This window comes from Clarias gariepinus, chromosome 5 (assembly GCF_024256425.1).
Source record: "Clarias gariepinus isolate MV-2021 ecotype Netherlands chromosome 5, CGAR_prim_01v2, whole genome shotgun sequence".
NCBI classification, from domain to species: domain Eukaryota; kingdom Metazoa; phylum Chordata; class Actinopteri; order Siluriformes; family Clariidae; genus Clarias; species Clarias gariepinus.
In genome coordinates this window covers 17,563,329-17,587,761 of record NC_071104.1, presented here as the reverse complement: position 1 = coordinate 17,587,761, position 24,433 = coordinate 17,563,329, and the positions used below count along the sequence as shown (strand labels likewise).

The 24,433-nt window shown below is 38.6% G+C and overlaps 1 protein-coding gene across 1 annotated transcript; it reads right to left on the bottom strand.

Moving 5' to 3' along the window:
- Positions 1–11,570: 11,570 nt before the first annotated feature.
- On the bottom strand, positions 11,571–17,087 carry tent5c (terminal nucleotidyltransferase 5C). Its single transcript, XM_053497127.1, has 2 exons — positions 16,728–17,087; positions 11,571–15,873 (listed from the first exon to the last, which is right to left on the bottom strand). Exon 2 carries the CDS (start codon positions 15,849–15,851, stop codon positions 14,685–14,687), a length of 1,167 nt encoding a protein of 388 aa, XP_053353102.1. The 5' UTR covers positions 15,852–15,873; positions 16,728–17,087; the 3' UTR covers positions 11,571–14,684.
- Between the last annotated feature and the right edge of the window lie 7,346 nt (positions 17,088–24,433).

Sequence of the window (24,433 nt, the reverse complement as noted above, 5' to 3'; positions counted from 1 at the left end):
AGAGAGAAAACCTGGCTATTTCCTCTCATGTAGACCATGTAGTTCAAAAATAAAATTAGACTTGCATCCTCTAAAGTTTACCAAAATATTTGAAAATATATTTGACATATAAAATGTGGTGTATATATAATCTTAAATCATTTTATTCATTATTTCAGAATAATTAACTTATCCCTAATAAAAATCAGCTTTAGGGATATTTCAGAATAATACTCTCAATAAAGTTGGACAGAAGAGAAGAATTATCAAAGAATTTTCCAAAGATGCAGTCATGTTCAAAAGATTTTCTCCCTCTTAAAAATTTAATTTTTTTTGTGCAAAAACTTAAATTCATTGATCACAGCGGTTCTTAGTATTATGCTAATGCGATCAAAGGCAAAACTATTGTATTATGGATTTATGGGCATGGGCAATACCAAGTACATGGGCAATACCAAGTACCCCCCTGATCCAATAGCAAGTAGATCCACCTTTAGCATCTTGAAGTAATCATTTCCTGTATGACTTTATTTAATTAAATTTTAAATTCAAGTTTTTTTTACAGTATATAACGCTTGTAAAAATGGTAATTGTCTCATACCTTCTTTATAGCTTAAGAAAATTTGGGAAATTTATATGAATTGTGTGAAGGGGGAAAAATATGTATGAATCAAAATGATCGGACTGTCCCTGATGAGCAAGCCGAAGGCAACGTTGGCAAGGAAAAACTTCTTGTAATAATAAGAAGAAACCTTGAGAGGAACCTGAGTCTACAGGGGACCCATCCTCAAGGTTGATAACAGATTCGGTTAGCAGGAATTGGTTTGCAGTCATACAGCTGGAGGTTCAATATACAGTAACAGGAGATGTGTTTAAGTTAATAGCCTAGTTTTATTATTAAACGCTCGGGTACAAAACTGTAGGCCCTAAGTTCTGAATTATTGAGTGTAACTCCTTGAACATAACTTCGGATAAATGTTGGCCTGCTTCAGTTCATTTAAGTTTTTTGGGAATTTGTAAAAGGTCCCACCACAGCATTTCAATTGGGTTGAGGTCAGGACTTGATTCTTTAATTTTTTTTTTGGCATTCTGATGTAGATTTACTGTGCAATATTCTGTTGCATGACCCATGCTTTAACCGTTTGCCTCAGAAATACTCTGGTATACAGTGGAGTTCAACTCAATGATTACAAGATGCCCAGGTCCTGTGGCTGCATAACAAGCCCAACTCATCACCCTTCCACCGCTGTGCTTGACGGTTGGTGTGAAGTGTTTCTGGTGAAATGCTGTTTGCTTTTTGCCAAACATGTCACTGGGCATTAAGGCAAAACAACTTCACTTTGGTCTTATTTGCCCACATGACATTGTTCCAGAAGTCATGTGTTTAGTCACATGCAGTTTTGTAAAACTTGGTTGTGCTTCCATGTTCTTTTTAGATAGAGAAGGCTTTTCCCTACAACCCTTCCAAACAAACCATACTTGTTCAGACTTCTTTTAATTATGCCGTCATGGGCTTTAACATTTAAGATGTACTTGAACTTAAACTCTTAAATCCACCAGTAAGGGGTTACTTGGTACCATCCACATGTTCTTTGGCATTTTTTTTTTTTTTTGGCTTCATTTTTGTTACATAATTGCATGGTTAAAAAAAATTTATTTGGCTATTACTAAGACCCAATATAATGCTTTTTCACAAAAACACAATAAACTTAGAGCGGATACTAACTTTTGAACATATTGTGAAAGAGAGGTCATTCTTTTATATCAGAGAAAACTGAGAAATAAAAACAAAAATAATTTGGTAAAAGCCATAATGGTAAATAATACAAAAGTACTTAATAAATTTCATAGCATTTCCAACCAGTGCAGTGACCCAAATGACCTCATGTTGGAATATTTGTTCCAACCAGCTGTTGGGAAAGTTTACTGTTATAAAGACAGTAGTATAAAACAAGTAAATTTTTCCCCCCAATTCTGATCGTGGAGGTCAATCAAAATTCTGCATTTTCAAATTTGTTTGTACTAATATGGCTAATAATCTGTTAACAATTAAATGAAGAATGGAATGAACATATTTCACTAGGAGTGGTATTAGGAATAGTTACTGTTTATGTAATTTATGAAATTGAGTGTGGAATCTGTTTCTAGAGAATTCAACACAACAGCCAAATAAAAGCAGGATAAATAACATTAAAGTCTGTAAAATATATATATATATATACCCTTTATAAAAAAGATGGGGTTCAGGGAAGAAGCAAGGGCTAGCTGGAAATGTTATTTTTTTCTCCCAAAATAAGAGAAGTGATGTGTAGTCTGCATGTAGTGATGTATCTGATATCACTTTGCCAGAAACATCAAACAGGGTTTTGGCCTAAACGCTAAAAGGTTTTCACTGTCAAAGCTTAATGTACCTAAGTAGCTAATGGATTTGAAGGGTTGCCTAAAACCAAAAACAAGTCCCAACTTATACTCTTTCAAAGGATTTCAAAGAGGAACCTGGTGGTGAGTGTGAATTAAACCGACGCTCTTACAAGAAATTTACTGGTGGCTCAGAAATGGATTAATGATTGTGAGTTTTTAGCAAAAGAATTCTATATTATGACTTGTGGCATTATATAATTCCACCCTTGTCCTACAGCAAGCTGCAAATCCTGAAAGTCAAAACCATATCTTACAAAAAGAAGAAAGAACAATATGACTGAAGCTGACTGAGAGCAAGCAAAACCTTTTTCTTTTCTTTTTTTTCATCTGGCTTGGCATTAATCCTGCGTCTGTTCCAAACACTACAAGGGAAACTACACCTCCTTAAGTGTACACAACAGCTTTTCTTTCAGGGAATGTTGGAAAGAGCAATGAAGCATTTAACAAAAGCAAATACATTTTTACTAACTGTCCTCTCATGTCTTCTTCTCTTTGCTTTGTCTAATCTTCTGTCTAATATCATCTGAACTTTTAGCACCAGACTTGAATTTCACCCAAATGCCACCATAGTACTAAGACAACAAGATATATTCTTGTTATACAGGTTGACAGATGAGGTTAAGTTACTGACGAAGTTTATTGGTGCCATTACTTAAAGAGAACCTGAAACTACCTCTAACCAAATACACACCCTTCATTCTGTAGATTACATTCTACCTACATAGTAAAAACATATTCTCACTTCATTTCATTAAAGAATAACAGATTAGACTTCCTGTGGCAAGAGAATGAGGGTCTTGTGTTTTTATTGTGCTCTAGGAGCTGCTGTCCAGTGGGGGGCAGGAAAGAGATCGGGCACCTTCCTTCTCTTCCTTTTTTTTTTTAGGTCGTAAACAAATTTTCCATAACCCTTTTTTCTTTATTTACTTTTTTTTTCTTTATAATGTTTGAAAAAAATAATTGAACATGCACTGTGATTTCAATAAATAAAAATCTAAAGTGATATGTGAAGAAAAATCTGATTGGGTCTTCACAGATAAGATTGAGTTTAGTAATCTGATATTTAAATGGTTGTTCCGTGATTCGATCTGGAACATATTCAGGTTTTACTAAAAATTTTGAGTGCAAAGGTTGCATTTGTTGTTCAGTTGGTGTTTCTAACTACATCATCAACTGATCCTTTTTCTGCATTAAGCAAGCAAATAGCAGAAGTTGCTGCTTCTTCAGCGTTGATCTTAATCAAACAACTGATCGAGTTGAAATGTACTTCAAATGCAACAACAAAATGCAACACCAGAATGCCCCCTCCTCCCTCCAGACACAAAATATAGTGTCTGATAAGACAAACGTGTGGATTGTTGGAGTTGATTTGTGGAGAGATGAAAAAAATGAAAAGTCAATGCTGGGAGGTAGAGTAGGTCTGTAAAATAGCATGTTTTTTTTTTCTGAGAAATAGCAAACCATAACAGGAAATACTCCAAACAATTCTAGTATGTGGCCTCACACACGCACAAAACACACGCACTCACACCCAAAGCACCTCTCAGTTTCAGCCACAGGAACATCTGCCAGTCTTCATCCACACATCACCTGTTTCTCAGGACCTTGAGCTCCTATAAATTGCACCTCTTCAGAGATGTTGGTGCAGCCAGATACTGTTTGAGCAGCTTGCCTATTTCCTGGAAAGGAAGGACAGTTTGCTTAAGCTGTTGGGTTTCTCAGACTATTAAAGTACAGGGCTTAGGTTGGCTTCTCTTTCCGTGCCTGTTACTCCGCAAAAACCTCACATCAGACTCCAATGTCCTGTAATTTAAGCATTGCACTGCAGGCTGTGTTCACCATCTTATGGGTGCATTTCAGAGTGTGGTGTGTAAGTAAGAACATGTCCTGTCTTTGCTGTTGCTTTATTGAGCACAAACTCTTCCCTCACTTGTCCTTGTTCTGACATCTTGGACCTTTTAGCATTTGGCTCCACTAAGCACAGACGTCCTCATAATTGAACATGCCTGCAGCTGGAGGGACTGCAGACAACATATTGACCTTTTAGATTAGTTTACTTCCTTTGATCACAGCTGCACTTACAGATCTAGTGCTGCAACTAGCTTTTTTGCACATTATATGATAAATATGATATTCAACTATTACTTCTTTATTCTAAGGAAAGAAAATTAGTGTACAGGTCACTATGTACAGATACTACAGATTGGAAGATCTCTGGTTCAAACCGCAACACCTCCAAATTGGTCCTTAACCCCCAACTGCTCAGATGTATCATGAGATAAAACCGTAAGTTGCTCCAGATAAGGTTGTCTGGCAAATGCCATAAATGTAAACGTGTAGTGTTTTCTTTATTCTTCAGCCTACAGCTCAAACCAGTTAACAGCTAAAACAAGTAGCAATAATATTTACTTTTTAGTTACTTACAGTTAGTTTATTTACTGTGATAAGTGGCTGTTGTTTGTCACTATATAGTCCCATTATCAGAGAGTACAGTAATCCAATGGCAGTGGATTAGTGAACATAGAGATAGAAGAGACTGAAAGCCAGAGCTGACTGGAGGCAAAAACAGAAACAGCGGAGAAGATGGAAATTGGTGGTGTCAGTGCAGCAAACGTCCTCCGTGCCAACCAAAATTGAACGTGTCTTGCGACTATTGGCAATTTACAGTGCCACTTATCGAGCTTTAAAACAAAGAGCTATGAGTTCATAATTTTAGCCTCTTGTAATGGATGCCAAAGAAAATGCACCAGATTGTATTGCTTCCATTCTCATGTTTGCAATAAGAGCAGATAACAGTTTATCTCTAAATACACAGCGATTTATCCCAATATAACTATTTCATTCTAATCTCTTGATATAGTACAACCAGCCCTTTATATCCTAGTTGGAAATACAGGAAATACAGACTTAATATAAAAACAAGGTTTACAAAAAGAAACTGAGTTTAACCTTAACATCATTTCAGCATTATCAGCGCTTCTGTGGATTAGACTATTTGTCTTATATAGTGTACTGTATTCTTCATAACTTTCTGTATTTCTCGATTATGCTGTAAAAACCATTCCAGTATATATATATGGATTGAATTGTGAGCATAATTTGTTCTAGAAGTGTGCTTGTAATCTTAAGCGCTTGTATATCAAAGCAAATCCTCTTATAAGAAATAATGGAAACTTAATTACTTAATTGATTAATTCATAATTAAAAAATAATTAATACAAAATATAAAGTAAGAATAAAACAAATTAACTATTATTTAAAAGTAGGACGAGAGAGGAGACTTTCATGTGGCTTTTCACACACAAATAGAAACTGACAACATAACAAGGTACGTCTCTAATGACACTTGCTTTTGCCTCCTTTTGAGGATTTTACTGAAATATGACATTGTGTTGTTATTAAACAGATTTATCTCACGCACTTTTTAACTTTTTTTTTTTTCTTTTCCGGAGGCCATTGCAGTACAGTTACTACACTTGGACACAAAATTAAAAAGAAATGCTTTTGTGCGCACACACACATGGTCACAATGATATAATAAACAGTACACGCACAGATGGTGACTATGTGAGTGATGCGTAATGAGACTGAGCGTGGGAAACGATTACCCACAATCCCATAGCACGAGAGAGAGAACCACCAGTGGCACAGTTGTGATGATGGACAAAGTACATGCTTTGTGTTTTGTGCTTCACTTCTATGTGAAGACCTAGCTCGTTTATCAAGTTAAAATTTATTTTAAAATATGCAAAATGCTCACAGACCAAGTTACTCGCAATATTATACCTAAGCCCTGTCCATCATGAGTGAGGCCAAGCCATAATCCACTACTATATGGAGAAAATTGTGTGTGTGTGTATATATATATACACTCACCTAAAGGATTATTAGGAACACCTGTTCAATTTCTCATTAATGCAATTATCTAATCAACCAATCACATGGCAGTTGCTTCAATGCATTGAGGGGTGTGGTCCTGGTCAAGACAATCTTCCGAACTCCAATGTGTCAGAATGGGGAAGAAGGATGATTTAAGCAATTTTGAGCGTGGCATGGTTGTCGGTGCCAGACGGGCCGGTCTGAGTATTTCACAATCTACTCAGTTACTGGGATTTTCACGCACAATCATTTCTAGGGTTTACAAAGAATGGTGTGAAAAGGGAAAAACATCCAGTATGCGGCAGTCCTGTGGGCGAAAAATGCCTTGTTAATGCTAGAGGTCAGAGGAGAATGGGCTGACTGATTCAAGCTGATAGAAGAGCAACTTTGACTGAAATAACCACTCGTTAAGCCACAACACGCACAACAGCAGAAGACCCCACCGGGTACCACTCATATCCACTACAAATAGGAAAAATTTGAACAAGTTCACCAAAATTGAACAGTTAAAGACTGGAAAAATGTTGCCTGGTCTGATGAGTCTCAATTTCTGTTAACCCATTCAAATGGTAGAGTCAGAATTTGGCGTAAACAGAATGAGAACATGGATCGATCAGGCCTTGTTACCACTGTGCAGGCTGGTGGTGGTGGTGTAATGGTGTGGAGGATGTTTTCTTGGCACACTTTAGGCTCCTTAGTGCCAATTGGGCACCGTTTAAATGCCACGGGCTGCCTGAGCATTGTTTCTGACCATGTCCATCCCTTAGGCACCATATTATATGCAAAAATATGGCATAAGTAAAAGATGCTTTTAAAAACATTTCTGCATAAAAGAAACTTCTATAAAGAGCAATAAAGAGTAATAAAATAAACAGTCAATATTTGGAGTCAAAAATCATTGCTTAGAATCAGGAGTTTCCCATCTCATTGCGGTACCTATAAAATTACTTGGCTTGATGTCAGCTAACGCTCACTCAGCTATGTAGCTCAGCAGGAAGAGAATTATTGCAGATTTAATTATGGCTTCTACACTAACTACTTTAATGACCGATTAATTAACGAGAATGATAATGAACACGCTGAATATGAATAAGCTGAAGTGCATACCACAATAAACACATGGAAAGTAACGTGACTGTTTTACTTTTATGGTGTGAGCAGTGATGTCGATGTGACGTTAAGCTCGGGTTATAGTTAGGGTTGAGGGACTTTTAAGAAGGCTTGCTTAAAGAGCGATTTCAATTCTCATGTTCCCAGACGTGTGTTGCGTAAACACTATCCTCACGATTGATCTTATCAAAATTAGGCTGGCCTTCCGATGAAAATCCTACTTACCAGGCACGCGTGATGTGGTTAGCCAGAAATAAACCATCTAACTGCATGTCCTTATGACGAGTTTGCTGTTCCCATCTCAATAATTTTTCCTTTCCCCAAATACTCACGTTTCCACTTAATCATTAGTCTATTGAAGTCTTTGTGCTGTTTTATTGACTAATAAACCGTCATGCATGTTATCACGGTCACCATCTCATCACATACTTCACTGCTTTTGTTCATCGTCTCACCTGTGTGATTGTATCTTGTCTTCACGTTACTGTCATTGGATTAAGATAAGGTGTGAAAGGTACGACTTGTCCACATTGAAGCGAGCTGCCAAACCAGTCTATTTCATCATTATTCACTGTGAAAAACCTGCTAATTAAATGTGTGACGTTTCATTCCATTTAACGTTCATGTCCGCGGTACAGGTAGTGAGGACATGACATTTAATAATCGGCTTTTACAAATTCTACAGCGTGTGAACAAAAGACAGAAAAGTGCAGAGATGAGAGCAGCACATTGTATGGTGAGGGAGGACATACAGTGAACTGTCTCTGCCAGTGTCTCTCGTACCTGCATTCTGCTGTGTGGTGTTTTCATTGTCTCTGCAAATCTTTCAGCCATATTCTAGAAATAGTTTTTTTTTTACTGCCTATTTTGGTTTTGATTGTTCTCGTCACTGGCTTAGATGTGTGTTTTGACCATCACGGTTGCAACAAGCACATAAACACACACACCTGGCTTTTAAGCTGGTATGTAGCATGTCAATTCGCATTTAGCTGGAGGCGTCATACAGTAAAAACATGGACTCACCCATCAGTGGATACAGTGTTGAAAATGAAAGTGTGAGAAGAAGACAAAGAAAACATTGGATTAGGCAGAATGTATTCAGACTAACCTCTAGACTTCTGTAGCATATGTCTTTAACACAAAACAACTGAAAATAGAAAGGTCAATCAGAAGTCAATGATTCACACCAGTAAACATGTTTTAAAAAATAAATAAGATGAATTGGAAATGGTGCTGACCAGACAGACGGTCATGTCGAAGCAGATGTACATTTACCCAACTTGCAAACACTAAGGCGACACACTGAAATGCTCTTCTGGTGTCATCCACAGAACCTGAGCCTGGGTTTAGCTGGAGCTAGCATACTTATTTGCCTGATTCATTACGAATAACATCGAGAGAAAGTAATGCTGAACATTTGATTTAGTTGCAGGCTGTGTTTAATGACAGGGAGTTGCAGAAACAGGTGGGGGGAGGACTCCACTGAGAAGGAAGTGAAACCTGTGGAGGCAAGCCGAGGGTGTAGCAGTCAGGGTGTAAAGGAGAGAGGCTGTTGGGGATGGCTTTGGACATTGACTGTCATAACCGCAAACCTGTTACTGTTGTTTAATGCGGGTGGAAAACACAAGCATGCTGACAGCATTTTACCGCTAATGTGGTCGCTTCTGTGTGGGTCTGAAAGCCTCACCCACATGCCTGATCCTGCTAACACATTACCTCACGTTCCACTGAAGACTCCATCTATAAATGTAAAAGAAACATCTTACACTGCACATCTTCCGTTCAAACTGATCACGTTCCCAATGTCAGATGTAATGTAAAAGCATCTTACCCATAACATTATATTCAAAAACGATTGATCCTGCTGGTCCACAATAGAACTGTATTGGACCAGCCTTGGTTATATGATTATTAGGCCCAGCATGAGGTGTGGTAATAAACGACATACTAGAATGAGAGCTTTAATAAAACTTATGGCCCATTCAGTCAGGACATAAAACACAATGACTTGCTGTTATGGGAAGAAAATCGTAGTGGTCTGTTGTTGCTATTTATATTCTTATCACTATTAAATTTTGTTACAGTGTTGGAAATCTTATGCCCGTATTGACAAACCTGAAAGTCATTATAAAAATATTTTTATTGTCCTGTTTGGTATTACCTTTATTGAATTAAATTGATTTAATATAAAACATAAATAAAAAAGAAAAATTCTGAAATAAAAGTCCAATGCACACCATGCTGTCTTTTTTCTTTATGTATAGTTCATAGCTAGTTGTGTTACTTTATGCTGTACAGTATGTAATGTTTTGTCTCACTGTATATGGATGAAATGACAATAAAAGCCTACTTGACGTGAATAAAATAGGCCATGCCGTATGGTAACAATTTGATTGTTTAGCCTAGCATTTGGCGTGCTTTTATTTTTTTCCCCTCAACTGTTAAAGGATCCTAGCTACAAAAGGTTTAGGAACCGGAGTTCTAAGAAACAATATATATTTTGTTTACTTTTTTTTTTTTTTTATTCTGTTTGTAAAACTTGCACTAAATAAGAAAAAAAATAAAATCATGTAACAAGAACCCATAACATCCTTTAGCTGTTACTACGCATCGACACTGGAGATTCAACACAGAGCCTCGGGTAAAGTTAAACATGTCCAGGGAAGTACCAGAATTGTGATTTCTGCTTACACTTTGTGTGCTCTTAAAAATCGCTGACGTGCATCTTTAAATACACAAGAAGAAAAGACCATACAGAGGCCACAGCAAGCCATTTCTTCTGACATGGCCGTGAGTTGTGAGTCGCCTCCAAGCTTATAAAATGGAAATGCCTGTCAAAGTTTAAAACACACAATTGGTGTACCACAGGATGGAAATTTGCAGTAACATTACTGAGTAATGCTCTCACCCTTAAAGAGAAACACGGACAGATGTCCACTGCAGGAACATTTATCTCAAGCAGTTTTGCAATTAGTGTCAGTAAACCAAAAAGCGGTTACAAAAGCTAGAACTCCAAAATCTGCTCTGGTTGTTGACATCAGCAACAGTTGAAAAATTTAACCAGGGATTTTTATTTTTAGTACCATTTTGTCTTTGAAGTTAAAAAAAAAAAAAAAAAAAAAAAAAAATTGAGCAGGCTTTCACCATTTAAGAAATAAAAACAGGCTGCAGTTATTTTCTTAAGTAAAAACAGACGACTGCAATTCATAGCATTCTTGTCGTCAGCTTAAACTTATCCGAGAGTGCACTAGTTAACCTGTTAAAAACTTCACAACAGAAAGCGCCCACCACTTCTGGTCTTGTCGGCCGATAGCCTGGCAAAGTTAAATTGTTTTGCAAGCACATCAGCTTGTTAGCAATCCATTCCTTTCATTTTTTAATTCTATTTTTTTTTTTTTTTTTTTTTAAAAACCAAACCTTCAGCCCAGGACTGAAACTTTGCTTAACGACACCGTGTAACTAACATGCTGACTCACAGGTTTGTGCTGTGGCATGACGGCATGAGAGCTGCTGGAGACAAGATGCAATTCAGCGATACAGCACCCCAGTAAACTAAACCTTTAGTATATTCAAGAACTTGGAACCAGTTAATTTTTGTGCACAACTCAATTTTTCAGATCAGTCTTTTAGCCATTGCCAACACTTGAAATGCTGGTTTGTGCATGAAGTTGCATGTCCAGCAGTGTCCAGTGCCACATCATTAAATGCATTTACACAAATAAAAATGGTCATATTGATGACGGCAGTCACTTCACACCACCAGGGATAGGATTCAAATCTCACCTTCGGTCTGTGCATGCAGAGCTTGCATATCCTCTACGAGCACGGCGGGTTTCCACCAAGTACTCTGGTTTCCTCCCACAGTCTAAAAGAGATGTAGCGTAGGCCGGTTGGCCTTTTCAAAATTGAAGTGCATGATTGGGGGTGTGAGCGTGTGCATTCTTGTGGCCCACAATGAGTTGGCATCACAAACAGGGTGTACCCAACAAGTTCCCTTGGATAGGGCCCAAGGGGCTGTGACCCTAGACAAGATAATCACTATAGACAATTAGATTATTACAAGCATTCAAGTACAACCTTGGGAGGGAATTGTATACATTATATATAGAATAATCAAATAGAAGAAGAGAACCTATATAAAAGTCGAATAACCAAAATGAACAAATTTTAAAATAAACACATGGTTCAATGTGGGGTTTAATACTTTATTTTTTCCCCCTCTACATAGACATTTTCCTGATGTTCAACTCCATCCAAAGGTAAATTAAAGTTAGGTAAAAGTGCTCAAATTAACAATGAAACATTTTAAGAAACCTCAAAAACACCAAATTGACAAAAGCTTTATCCCAAAAAAAAAAAAAAAAAAAAAAGTGATCTTTCCTTATCGTTACTCAAAATCAGTGGCACAGTCAGACATAACACAAAAACTGCATATCCTACAACTATCACCTGGCAAAGGACTTCCAGAAAAAAAAAAAAAGCCTCCAGCATCAGCAAAACAATTGCCCAAACACCACACAATCACAATCGTCCACTAAAAACAAAATGATACAGATGCTTTCTGAGACATAGTGCAACAGTACAAGCAAATCTCAAACATCGTTGTTCACAGACAGAAAGGAAAGAATGTTCAAATGAATACTGGAATTACAGCAGAAAAAAAATTAAAACATCTCTGAAAAAACAAAATACTTATGCATTGGTATAAACACTATGCATGCATCCATTCCAAATGCCATCATCCTATATACAACCAACCAATATGTGCCCAGCCGAGCCTAATCATACCAAGCCTTATCTGGGTGAAGTCTAATTAGACAAGATAAAACATGTACAATGGCAGCTAAAAAAGCTCAACCTGGCCAGGTTAACGAGATGCTGCACCAAAGTCACATCTGTGGTCTAAAACCTATTAGGGCTTTTGAATAGATTTTCACAAACATTAAATTAATAGTTTAAGTAACAGATACTTGGGTTTGCTTTATAGAAATAGGACCATGAACATCTGAGAAATTAATATCAGAAAGCAGACAACAGCTGAACACCACACACATTAAGTACATCCCGTCAATCACATGAGAAAAATAGCATTTCAGGCCAGAATGCCAGTTAAATAATTCACAAAAAACACACAGCAGCCCTTCGTCCAGGATACATTCCCAATAGGTTATTTAGAGATTAAACACTTACTAGCTCGCCGGGTTTTGATGTACAACAAGAACGCCTGTACACATTTAGAAATTTGAGTGTGTGAGGTATTTAGCAATAACTGGTCAGTGCCCAATTTTGCTCTGCTCATTGGGGTGAATGAAATCTATTGAAGTCTCCATTTATTTATTTATTTAACTCTCTATTACTGGAATGACTAGACAACTAGGTTTATGAAAAGCAGGGTGGAAGGATGGACCAGAGAGGACATTAACAAATTCACATGACACCAAAATGTCTAGCTCCATAATATACACGTACTTCAACTACCTTCGACTATCCTCCCACTCAACACTAAAAATTAGCCTGCCAAAAAAAAAATTTAAACAAAAAAAGCAAAAATTCAATATGTCCTGACCCAGGGTGTGACCACAACTGCCAGGGGCTACAGTGACCCTTTCCTATGTCCCTCCAAAGTCTGTGTGAAGCAGATAAGAGGCCGAGTGTGACTCTCCAGGTTATCTACAGAAAGACCGACTTTGTAAGAAAATGTGGAACAGCTGTTAGTTCAAATTGAAAAAGATGATCACTAAATTATGTGTCTAAAACAACTCACACACACAAGCATAAGTCATGGATGGCCATCAGTTTTAAAGTTGAGGCAAGCAACATTAACCATAGCAGGATAAAATCCATAATTGGAGTCTACTTCGAGCTACTGTAATATTTCTGTGAATGGGGCCCGCTTCAATGACCAGAAAAGGGTTCCACGTGCATCTGTGTAAAGGCCAAGAGCAGCAGAAGCACATGTAAGGTGTTCGTCACAGCAGAAAACCCTGCCCACTTCACTTCAGCGTAGACATATTCTGCCCTGCGCCGCTTAAGATAATTTTAGAGCGGTGCGACACCAGTTTGGATCTTGTTACACAGCAATGCAAAGCCTGCTAAGGATCACTATAGACTCAAGAGCACCGGACACCAAACGCTTTATCCTTTAAAGGAAAGGGGACAACCTCGTCATCATGCTTCCCCTCACGTGTACACTTTCATTTAGAATTCAGCTTCACGTACAAGTCACTCAAAGGCAAGCCTGGCCTCTCACCGGCAGCCAACTATGGCAGACATTACATTATCCATACTGAATCACAGAACAATGACAAATTAGCTTTTAAATTGTTACCCGCACTGTCGTCCTTAAGGGGGAAAATGCTACAACTTTAATTTGTCCTGTTAGAAACCTGACATCACAACAGCTAGAAATGCTTGACTGAACAAGTTTGTAACTTGCAGCTGTTCCGAGATAACTTTCTGAAGTTTGTCCTGGAATACTAAAAATATTTCTGCATGCAAACGATGTACGTGGCTGAAGCCGACCCCAAAACAAATGCTATGTAAACTATATTTTCAGCATCTGTATCCATAACAAATGTGCAGCGTCCTTTACCTCATCATAACCCTGGTTATGATCAGCTGAGAAACAGGAATTGTTAAAACGCTCAAGCTGAAAGCTCTTAAGGATATTAGCAGCTCACAGTAGTTATAAAAAAAAAAAAAAAAAAAAAAAGGGGGAACCCTCCTCATTGCACACTGTGTTTTTTTTGTTTAAGCCTGTGCTTACTTTTTTTGTCACCCAAAATCTTTTTTTTTTTTTTTTTCCCCCCCATTTTATAACAATTTTGTGTTTTTTTTTCTGGCATTTTCAAGTTTTACCACAAGAAGCATTAACAGTCCTTTGAAAAATATTTTCCTCCCCAAAAGACAAAAGTATTTAGTACAGTAGGGAGGAATAAGGCACAATAAGTACTGAGCTTGCAAAAAAATGCACTGCTCAAAGTTAAGGACAAAAGGCAACAAAAACAATCTGAGAAAAGTTTAAAGGGGCATTTGACCCCCCCCCAAATATAGATAATCCAAACTCTTAAAATATATATTACTTTGGATTCAAAGGTCTTGACACTTGACAATTGACAGATAAGAATTAAGCTGAGTGCCGAAAAAAAAAAAAAAAAAAAAAAAAAAACATGTCCTTTTAAATATCCTTTATGCCCATACATAGAAATACCACTCATGGCTAAACAGCTGTTTTTTGTTTTTTTTTTTGTTTAAGTTTTTCTTCTTCATTAATAAGGCATAATCATTTCAGTCTCCTAGTTACATGGCAGCCAGGTTGGAATGGACTGGTTACAAGAGGCAACATAGTAGTTACTGAAGTTCAGATCTCGGACATAGGGTGCTGGCTGGTAGTAACAGGTGACATTAGAGGCATCTGGTATGACATTTTGTTCAGCAAGCACCCGGAACGCTGTGAGTGAGATGAGGTTAAGAGTCTGCCTCCTCTCATGTCCCATGAGGCAGACTGTGCTCTCGTTCACAACCCGTCGCAGGATCATGAGGTATTCATACTTGCTTTTCTCCTCACCCACAAAGTGACTCTGGAGGTAGGCCTCAAGTTTCCGCTGCTGCTCGCCGATGTCAGGAAAATCGATGAAGAAGCGAGAGCACATATAGCGCTCCAAAGCTTTGAACTCCTCTTCGTCTGTGGGCCTGAAGTCTCTCACTAGGAGGTTACAATATTTCAGCAAACCACCTCCACGGATCTCCTCTGGCCTTTTGGTGGCAATCAGCTTGTTCCTGAGATGGTCTAAAGCAACAGCAAAGTTACCATACATGCTCTCCCCCTTCACATCAAGAGGAAACTGCTGAGACAGAGGCTTTTCTGAGTCGTAATGAGACAGCACAGAGTCCAAAATTATCTGGAAGGAGTCCACGCTAAATTCAAATTGCCTGCGGATCGAGTCTACAAACTTGAGCTCCACGTTGCGTCCGTTATTGTTGGACAGGGAGATAAGGGACCAGCGATCCTGCTCCGTGTACACTTTGACCAGTTTCTGCACATAGGCCTCCTTCAGGGTCATATGTGTGATCTTCTCCTTGTTAACCCCTTCTGGTAGGAAATCCAACAAAGTGCTCAGCACGACATCTTTGATGAGCTGGAACTGAGTCTCCTGAGGGAGGTTAACTCTAAAGATGACATCCAGATCTTTATAGCTCCAGCCGATGTCCTTGACCAGGACGTGGCTGGCAGTGGAGCCGTTTAAGCGGATGTCTTTGACTGTGATGCCGCTCTTCTCAAGTCGGTTGCGCACTTTCTGCACGATTTCCTTCAGCCGCACCTCCAAGGTAGGGAAGTTGCCCCGGCCGTGGACTGGCACCGGCTCACTCAGCACCTCATCTAGCCGGCTCACCTGCTCCCAGGTAAGGACGCTGCACGACTCATTCTGGCTGCTGTTTGAGGCCTCGGCCATATTTGCCATCGCTGTTGTTCCTTCAGACAAACTACAACAAAGGAAACATTTATTGGTAAGCCTCAGAGAATAGAAATGGACAATCAATACTAGCAGTAATCATAAAAAAATATTAAAAGTATTAATTCAAGCAAAAACGTGACCCAAGTGAGCATTACATAATGGAAGTGATAACATATCTAGAGAAATTATGATGGACAGAGCAGCTGTGTCATGCAGATAAACATGTAAACTTTGGAACAGAGCAGAGCAGTGAGAAAAGAGAAGCTTCTTCCCCCCACCCACATTAACTCCCACTGCTTCCAGAAAGGCCGAACAGCTTTCATTAACAAGCGTCAAGTTTCCCACGTCAAACTTTTCCGGAAAAAAAATAAAAAAAAAAGACCTCGAGTTGACATTTTAAAGAATATGAAATACAAAAAAAAAAAAAAAAAAAACATATTGCTCTTAAACCCGTTAAGGACCACGCGCTTTGACAAACTTGCACGCGCTCAGACAAACGTGCATTCGCGAACTTTCCACCATTATTCCACCCAAAATAACTGTCTTTAAAAAAAAAAAAAAGTTGGACTTGGCGTTATATTAAATACCACGGAGAATCATCCGAGCTGGAGGTTTAGACACACGGCGGAGCGGCCAGCACAGGCTCCACACACACACACACACACACACCATGTGACGGCTTCACCAAACCACTGCCGAGTTCGACTCCGAATAAATCACACAGCAACATTTTAGCATTTTAAAATACACCGAAGTACACACCTTTCAGCATTCAAACCAAAAGAAATTTATAAAATTCAACGGTAATCGCTCGCGCTCTCACACAAACGAGCCAAAAACAGAGTGCGCGTGTTTAATAAAGCACTAAAGACACGCTCATACCTGGTGTACAAACACCGGATCCGGTCGGAGCGCTCAAACCGAGGGCTGGAGAAAAAACGACGACGTTAACTAAAGTTTTGCAGCGCCATCCACACACTCGCCAGGTCTCATCGTTACGCAATTTCTGCACTTCTGAGTCCAGAGCGCTGCCTCGCCTTCTTATAGGCCGAACAGCCTGCTGGGTAAAAATCTTAAAAAAAAAAAAAAAACTCAACCTCCACGATGACGCACTATATTTATAAAACTTATCCTTGTATTATTTAAATAAATCCGTACGATATATAATATAATTAATCCGTACGATAGCTGATTGTTTTACTGTGTTGTTTCTGATGAGTAGAGTATTTTTAAACCGCTGTTTGAAAGTCACAGCTCTCAATGTAGGGCTTTAAAACTGCACGGGCTCCGTTCCCCGCATGCGCGCTGCGAGCCATGATTGGCTGAACAGGTTTTGCGTTGCCTGGTAACCATCCGCCTCTCGGTCTCGGTCTTACCCCTTACTGACTGAGCAGCTGCCTTGTGCTAAATGTGCTGGCGGCACTTTTGTGTCTAAACATGAAAATGCTTTTTCAACTATTGAACACCAGTTTCTCTTCCTGCTTTTGCTCCCCTATACTTATACTTTGTCTTGATTAGTGAATGTAACTGAAGCAAATCCACATTATGTTACAACAGAATTGTTTATAATTGATTAAGTGAACAGGGTGTCCCAAAAGTCTCCATACAAAGAAGAAATGAATATCATGATTGATAGAGACGATATTGTGTTTACATTGATATGTCAATCCTTCATTCATCTTCCATGCCACTGATCCTGTACCGGGGCTCTCCGTGACAATCCCAGGAGACTTCGGGCACAATGTCTTTGAACTATAGGAGGAAACCCGAGTACTTTGAGGAAACCCACCAAGCATGGAGTCTAACCACATACAAGTATGGCAATCATGTTGAGGATATTTATTATAAGTAAAGATATCAAATGTATAATGATTTTTACAATTTCCTATATTTTTAATGAAATTTACTATTAAAATCTGTAACAGATACTTAAGAAAACTAGAATTAAGTATCTGTTACAGATTTTAATAGTAAATGTCATATGTAGTTACTGTCAATTTTGGACAATTCAAAGATCTTATTACTCTTCCTGTTGAAGTTTAATCCCCACAAATAAAATTCAGTATGGTGGCAGCACGGTGACTTAGTGCTTAGCACTGTCACCTTGCACTTCTAGGGTCCGGGTTCGATTCCTGTCTCTGTCTGCTCGAAGTTTGCATTTTTTCCCACAGTCCAAAGACATGCAGATTAAGCTAATTGCCATTCCCAAATTGCCTGTAGTGTCTGTAACCTGTGTTGGATTGTCCCCCCATCCAGGGTGTACACCATCATGTGTCACTAAATCACATAGGATAGGCTCCAGGCCCTCCTGCGACCCTAAATACCCTAGGGTAAAATGAAAAACGACCCTGCAGTATAGACAGTGAGTGAGTGAGAGTTTTCAGCATGTTGGTGCACTTTTGCCGCCACATACCTCCAGGATCCCTACTTCGATCCTGAACTCAGGCCTTTTGTCTATGTTAAGATTCTGTATAGTTCATGTGGATTCATGTGGGTTTTCATCCAACCTCCAGAAAAACATGTCTACAACTGGATTAAGTATCTTTAATCGTACGTATGTTTGAAGCTAAGTGTGACCAGACTGGCGTCCTATCCAGGATGTATTCTTGCCTCCAACTTCATGCTTCTGAAGTCCACCGGATACGGATCCACCATGGCCCTGAGCAGGAGGGGTTACTCAAGGTCAACGAGTGGATGAACAAAGGGTCTACGTAAATACAGAAAATTAAGTCTATCCTGTTCGTTTTCTATTCTTGAGTTCCAGACTTCCACAATCACTTTAGAGTTTTTACTCACACAGCTTGTGGCCTGAATTAGATGTCTGTTGAAATATTATATAAACCTGACTAGTAACTTGTATATTTCATGTGTAAGAATATATGTTAAAAAAAATAGAAAACATAAAATAAAATCACTATATCGAATACAACCTGTTGTATAAACCTTGAAATAATTTAACACGACTTGAACAGGACTGATTCTGTGTACACACCCATCTTTGACAGACGCTAATGAATCTTAATGAATATGCAAATGAAACAGTCACATGACGGAATAAAAAAGATGTTGAATACCAAAACAAGTAAAGATTTTTTTAGTAAAAGCTTGCATCTTTCTTCACGAGTTGGCTCTGTGTCTGCCATGACGGTTGTTTTGAAGAAGATCATAATGAGGCCTCACCTGATCTCAGTGCCAAAGAAGGAAGGTTGGGGGTAGAAAAATAGGTTGGGCCTAATTAGCATACTAAAAGTACTGTACAGAATGCACAAAACAATTTTCAAAAATATATTTTTTTATAGAAAGATGTGCAAGGCCAAGACGATAGCGGTATCACATGTCATTTTTATAAATAATCTTCTTACTCATTGTGCACTTGTATAGCCTGAATCAGTCCTTAACCTGAATGAAGCTTGCATTTTTATATGAACATATGTCATCTGTAAAATTCCAGTGTGGTGAATATGGGTGATGAACTATGCGATTCTAAAGTTATTTATAATCTACACATCTAACTTACACGGTATTGAATCATGAGGTGTGACGATCGCTGTATAGTACTACAAACCTCTACACATTTGGTTTCTTGAAAATTCTCCTCCATTCATATGTGCTTTTGAATATGATTAAGCAACTACCATTTTCCTGTCACCATCTGAGGTAAGTGTGGTTTCTAAGTATTGCTCAAAAGGGAACAACAGAGAAACTGTCAGAAACTCTAAAGAAAAGGAAAGATGGGGTGTAGTGCTGATGAAAAAAATTAGATGAGGAAACCCCCTCTAACAGATCTATAGAAGAGATCGGTTTGTCCCTCTCTTTTTAACGTTCTGTTCTACTTCCTGTTGCTAAAGGGTAATCCCAGTCCCCTCTACACATACTCTCTTTTTTGCATATTACGCAGATTGAGAAGGATACCCGCTTTTCAGAATGCAACATAGTTGAAAGTGACGTCACATTCATAACGTATTTTTAAAAATATAAAATAAATTTACTGTTCATACAGTAAAAAAACTGTGCATCTCTCAGTATAGTTCAGTGTACGCATGGGGAAAACTGCCGACTTAACGGTTTTTCGCAATATAATCATCAACAGTGCTGTATTGAAGCACTTTCAGACCTTCTACTAGGGAAAATAACTGAACCATTGGTCAAAGTCCTAATTTTTCATGAAAGGAAATTTTACATTTGTAAACGAGGTCCCAGAGTGGAGAGGCATAGAATCCAAGTCAGTGAAGATTTGGGGCGTCATGTCTTTTGCAAGTTCAAAGTCAACACAGTGGTCTACCAGGAGATTTTAGAGCACTTCATGCCTATGCTGATAAGCTCTATGGAGATACCAATTTCATGATCTAGCATGGCTTAGCACCTGCCCACAGTACCAAAACTACCACTAAAGGGTTTAATGACCATGATATATTACTGTGCTTGACTGTTCAGCCAACTCTCCTGATTTTCAATGGGCTATTGTCAAAAGGAGGATGAGAAACATCTGACCCAACAGTGCAGGCGAACTAAACCTACCAGGTCTATATGGTCGAGTGACCAGAGAGTCTCATCAGACCTGAGAATTTTGTTTCTCATGGTCTGAGAGTCCTTTGGGTGCCTTTTGTCAAACTCCAGATGGGCTGCCATGGGCCTTTCCACCATATAGGCCTGATTGGTGGATTGCTGCAGAGATGCTTGTCTGTCTGAAAGGTTCTCCTCTCTTCACAAAGGACATCAGGAGCTCTGACAGACTGACAATCGGGTTCTTGGTCCCCTCCCTGACTAAGGCCCTTCTCACCCGCTCGCTCAGTTTGAATGGCCGGATAGCTCTAGAAAGAGTCCTGGTGGTTTTAAACTTCTTCCACTTACGGATGATGAAGGCCACTGTGCTCATTGTCCCAATGTCTACAGTCAATTCCTTTGACTTCATGCTTGGTTTGTGCTCTGACATAAATTGTCAACTGTTGACCTTATATAGACAGGTGTGTGCCTTTCCAAATCATGTCCAATCAACTGAACTTACCACAAGTAGACTCCAATTAAGCTGCAGAAACATCTCAAGGATGATCAGGAGAAACAGGATGCACCTGAGCTCAATATTGCAAATGCTGTGAATACTTATGTACATGTGCTTTCTCAATTTATTTTTTTAAATGAAATTTGCAAAAATCTCAAGTAAACTTTTTTCATGTTGTCATTATGGGGTGTTGTGTGTAGAATTCTGAGGGGAAAATTTTTTGATCCATTTTAGAATAAGGCTGTAATATAAAATGTGTAAAAAGTGATGCACTGTATGTACAATAATTTAAAGCAAAGGGTAAAACATTAGAGTCTGGGCCTTCTGAAAGATGGAAGTACATGTATTATACAGACCAATGCTGTTCAGCATGTAGCAACTAAATTACAAAGATTGACTGTGACTCCAGCAGGCCCTGTAGGCTATAGTGTTATACTCATGAAAAACAGGCCAGTGGCTTTCCACTCATTTTTGGCAAAGAATTGTGAAAAGCCTGTTCTGAATTAGGCGGAATTATTAGTAATGTGAAAAGCAGTTTGTGGCCTTCGCAGCGAGAGGTGGCCAGGTGCAGGGAAAACTAAAGCTTCCCACGGAGAGATTACTCTGATTCAGACATCTTCAGCCTTAGCCTCTAACTGCAGGAGGTACAGTTTTGGCTCAATATGAGAGGACCACCTGGACCACTGTACAACATGATTATTTTGTCCTAAATGACAGACATATAGAGAACATTATTAGATAAACAAGGGTAACTAAAAGGCTCGTCAGTGTACAAAGAAAGTATAACCTGGAGCAGGGACCAGCTCAACATTTTAACCCCACTGGGAAATGCATCGTTTTATTTTTTTATAATGATAATAATAATAATAGAGTGGCTTACTACAAAATTGCTGTTGAATTCTCAAATGTGACCAGACAGTATGCATGTATACACAAATTCACAATATGGTTTATGAAAAATATTACGGCAACTGGCACCAATACTATTACCTTATCTTTTTATATACATCAACCTTAAACCTGTGTATTAAATAGTTACCTCCTATGACGTCAGGAAAAGAGAAAAATAAAAGTAGATAAGCAGTTAATTATTATTGGCATATTGAGCAAATCAGCAGGTTATCTGTATTCAAGCCTCAAGCAACCCTGCTAACACTCAGATCTCATGATTAGCACAAAATCTTCTGGAGCCAAAGAATGGTCAGATTTAAACATATGATGCACAGATGCACATAGACTATGCAAACATGAACACCCTGAGGGGAGCTAAGGGGAAAAAAATAAACAAAGAGGTGTTTTATCCAAAGGTGAAAATTTCAGTTCTCAGGAGAAGCTGTGCCACCTGCTGCAGCTGGGTTCGTCACAGAGTGGAAGTGAGTCACTGCCCATGCCACGGATGGCTAGGCAGCAACCATTAACACATTAAACACATGCTAGAGGACACACACGCACGCACACCATTAACACATTAAACACTCCACTACATTTGCAGATGTCCACGCAAAATGTCACCTCCACCTCTTTCCACACTATGACTCATGGTGACGTACTCATACTCTTCTTCCCATGACCTCAGCAACTACATCATGTCTATAATTCTTATCAGCGTCATAACTTGTTGCACAGGGGGCCATCTTAACTGCAGAGACATGACGAGCACTACCCGAGTAACACTACAGGAAACTGTGAGTAGAGGAAAGTCATATTCACAGGCTTTTACTATGTAACAGACAACAATCTTGACAGCTTATAAAGCATCATTAAAAAGCATCATGTCAGTGGATTTAACTTCTACATTGATACATTTTTCCCCTTCCCTTTAATAGAACAGTTGCTCGTTTCAAATACAAAGAGTGAATATTGCTGCTGGGAACAAAATTTAATTACCAATTACAAGCTTAGAGAAGACCAGATCTTCCTTAAAGGACAGTGATTGGTTTAATACACTCATCTTGAAACAAGCACACACTGACAAATAGAACGACAGGATGACTAATAATAAACACACTATAAATACTGCAGACGCTGGAAAGATGAGTTCGCTAATTAAACACATTATTGTTAATAAAAGGCATGAAACATTCACACGATTCCAGGAACTCAATATCTACACGGGATCATCAATTTAACTTTTATATGTACACAGATTAAATTATATAAAAATATTTTTGCTTTTAATTTTAATAATATCAACTTGGACTTGACCAAACACAGCTCAGTTCCTTAACAGGACTTACATAACAGTTTAAATAGAAGAAAAACACTACACAAGGTCACGCAACTCAAAGTCTACGAGACAGAACCATGGCGTACAGTATGTAAGTTGTCTGTGAAAAGTGCCTTAACGCAGCCAAAAGACTCGTATCCCTTGGTGAAACCAAGACGGCTTAGGGAACAGACAGACACTAGAAGACAAGTGAGAAAACATTGTTAGTGACATCCGTGTTGTCATTTGCAGAGTACACTATTGACCCACCTGGTTCACAGTGACACTGGCAGTGTTTAGTTGTGTACACTCATCCTGTGCCAACTCTGCTTCCTTATCAGTCCTTTAGCTTTTTCCTCCCCTTTACATGTTCGCTTAGCTTTCGTGCTGACATAATGACCTAAACTAACCTAACCTCAGCTGTCCCATAAGGGAGAGACCAAAATCTGAAAGATGTGGGACGTATAAAGTATACAGGACATACAGATATAATAGACTTGTCCTTTTATGTACGTGTTACAGTGTGCACACATTTACAAACACACAGTGTACACCTGTCACAGTCATAGTGGTGAATGGCATACATTAGGCCGGTAAGTCAACAATGTCAATGTTTGGAAGCAAATATAGTAAGGCAGTAACTTGCTTAAGGAAATGGTAAATATTTGGCAATATTACTCTTTAAGAAAACACAGCTGATTATTAGTTGGTGGCTAAGCCAGAACTTAACACTGGTTTTTGAATACACAGTTTTATTTGACAGCATTCACACGTGTGCAGCAATGTATTTACTTAAATGTTCCAGCTTCAGAAAATTTTAAAAGAACTTTTTTCCCCCCATAATTAGACAATTAGTAACATGAGAATTCATCAAAGATGATTACATGTAGCATCTTGGTCTAGCCGGTTCGGCTGAGCTGAAAGGTGTGCGCATCTGTTCTAGAGCTGTCCGTCTCGCTTCAACTGTACAATCACTGGGTAACAAAGCAAACAGAACCACAGACAGAAAGATATTAAGACTTTGAACTGATGATCAATCAAGGGGAAAAAGAGACAAATAAAAACATCTAATATTTGTAGTTGACAAAATCTGTTTTAGATGGTATTACAAAAGAGGCTCAGAAATCTGTTGTACCGTTTTATCTACTGCTCAATCTTTCCATAATCAATAACAGAAATGAAAGCACAGTCTACAAACCTGGCCCTGTCAAGAGGAAGCTAATTAATCAAAATAATACAGAATTCTGTGCATTGTAAAATGCTTTTCTCCTCACTATGGATTTAAAGAGTGGTCATTTAAGTTACTACATGATTTAATGCATGGATCTGAGAGACCTAATTAAATATATAGAACAGCAAAAAGGAAAAAAATACAGCTTAATG

What these genes read in the sequence shown, in the direction of transcription:
- tent5c (XM_053497127.1), bottom strand. Translation starts at nt 15,851, where the DNA reads ATGGCAAATATGGCCGAGGCCTCAAACAGCAGCCAGAATGAGTCGTGC.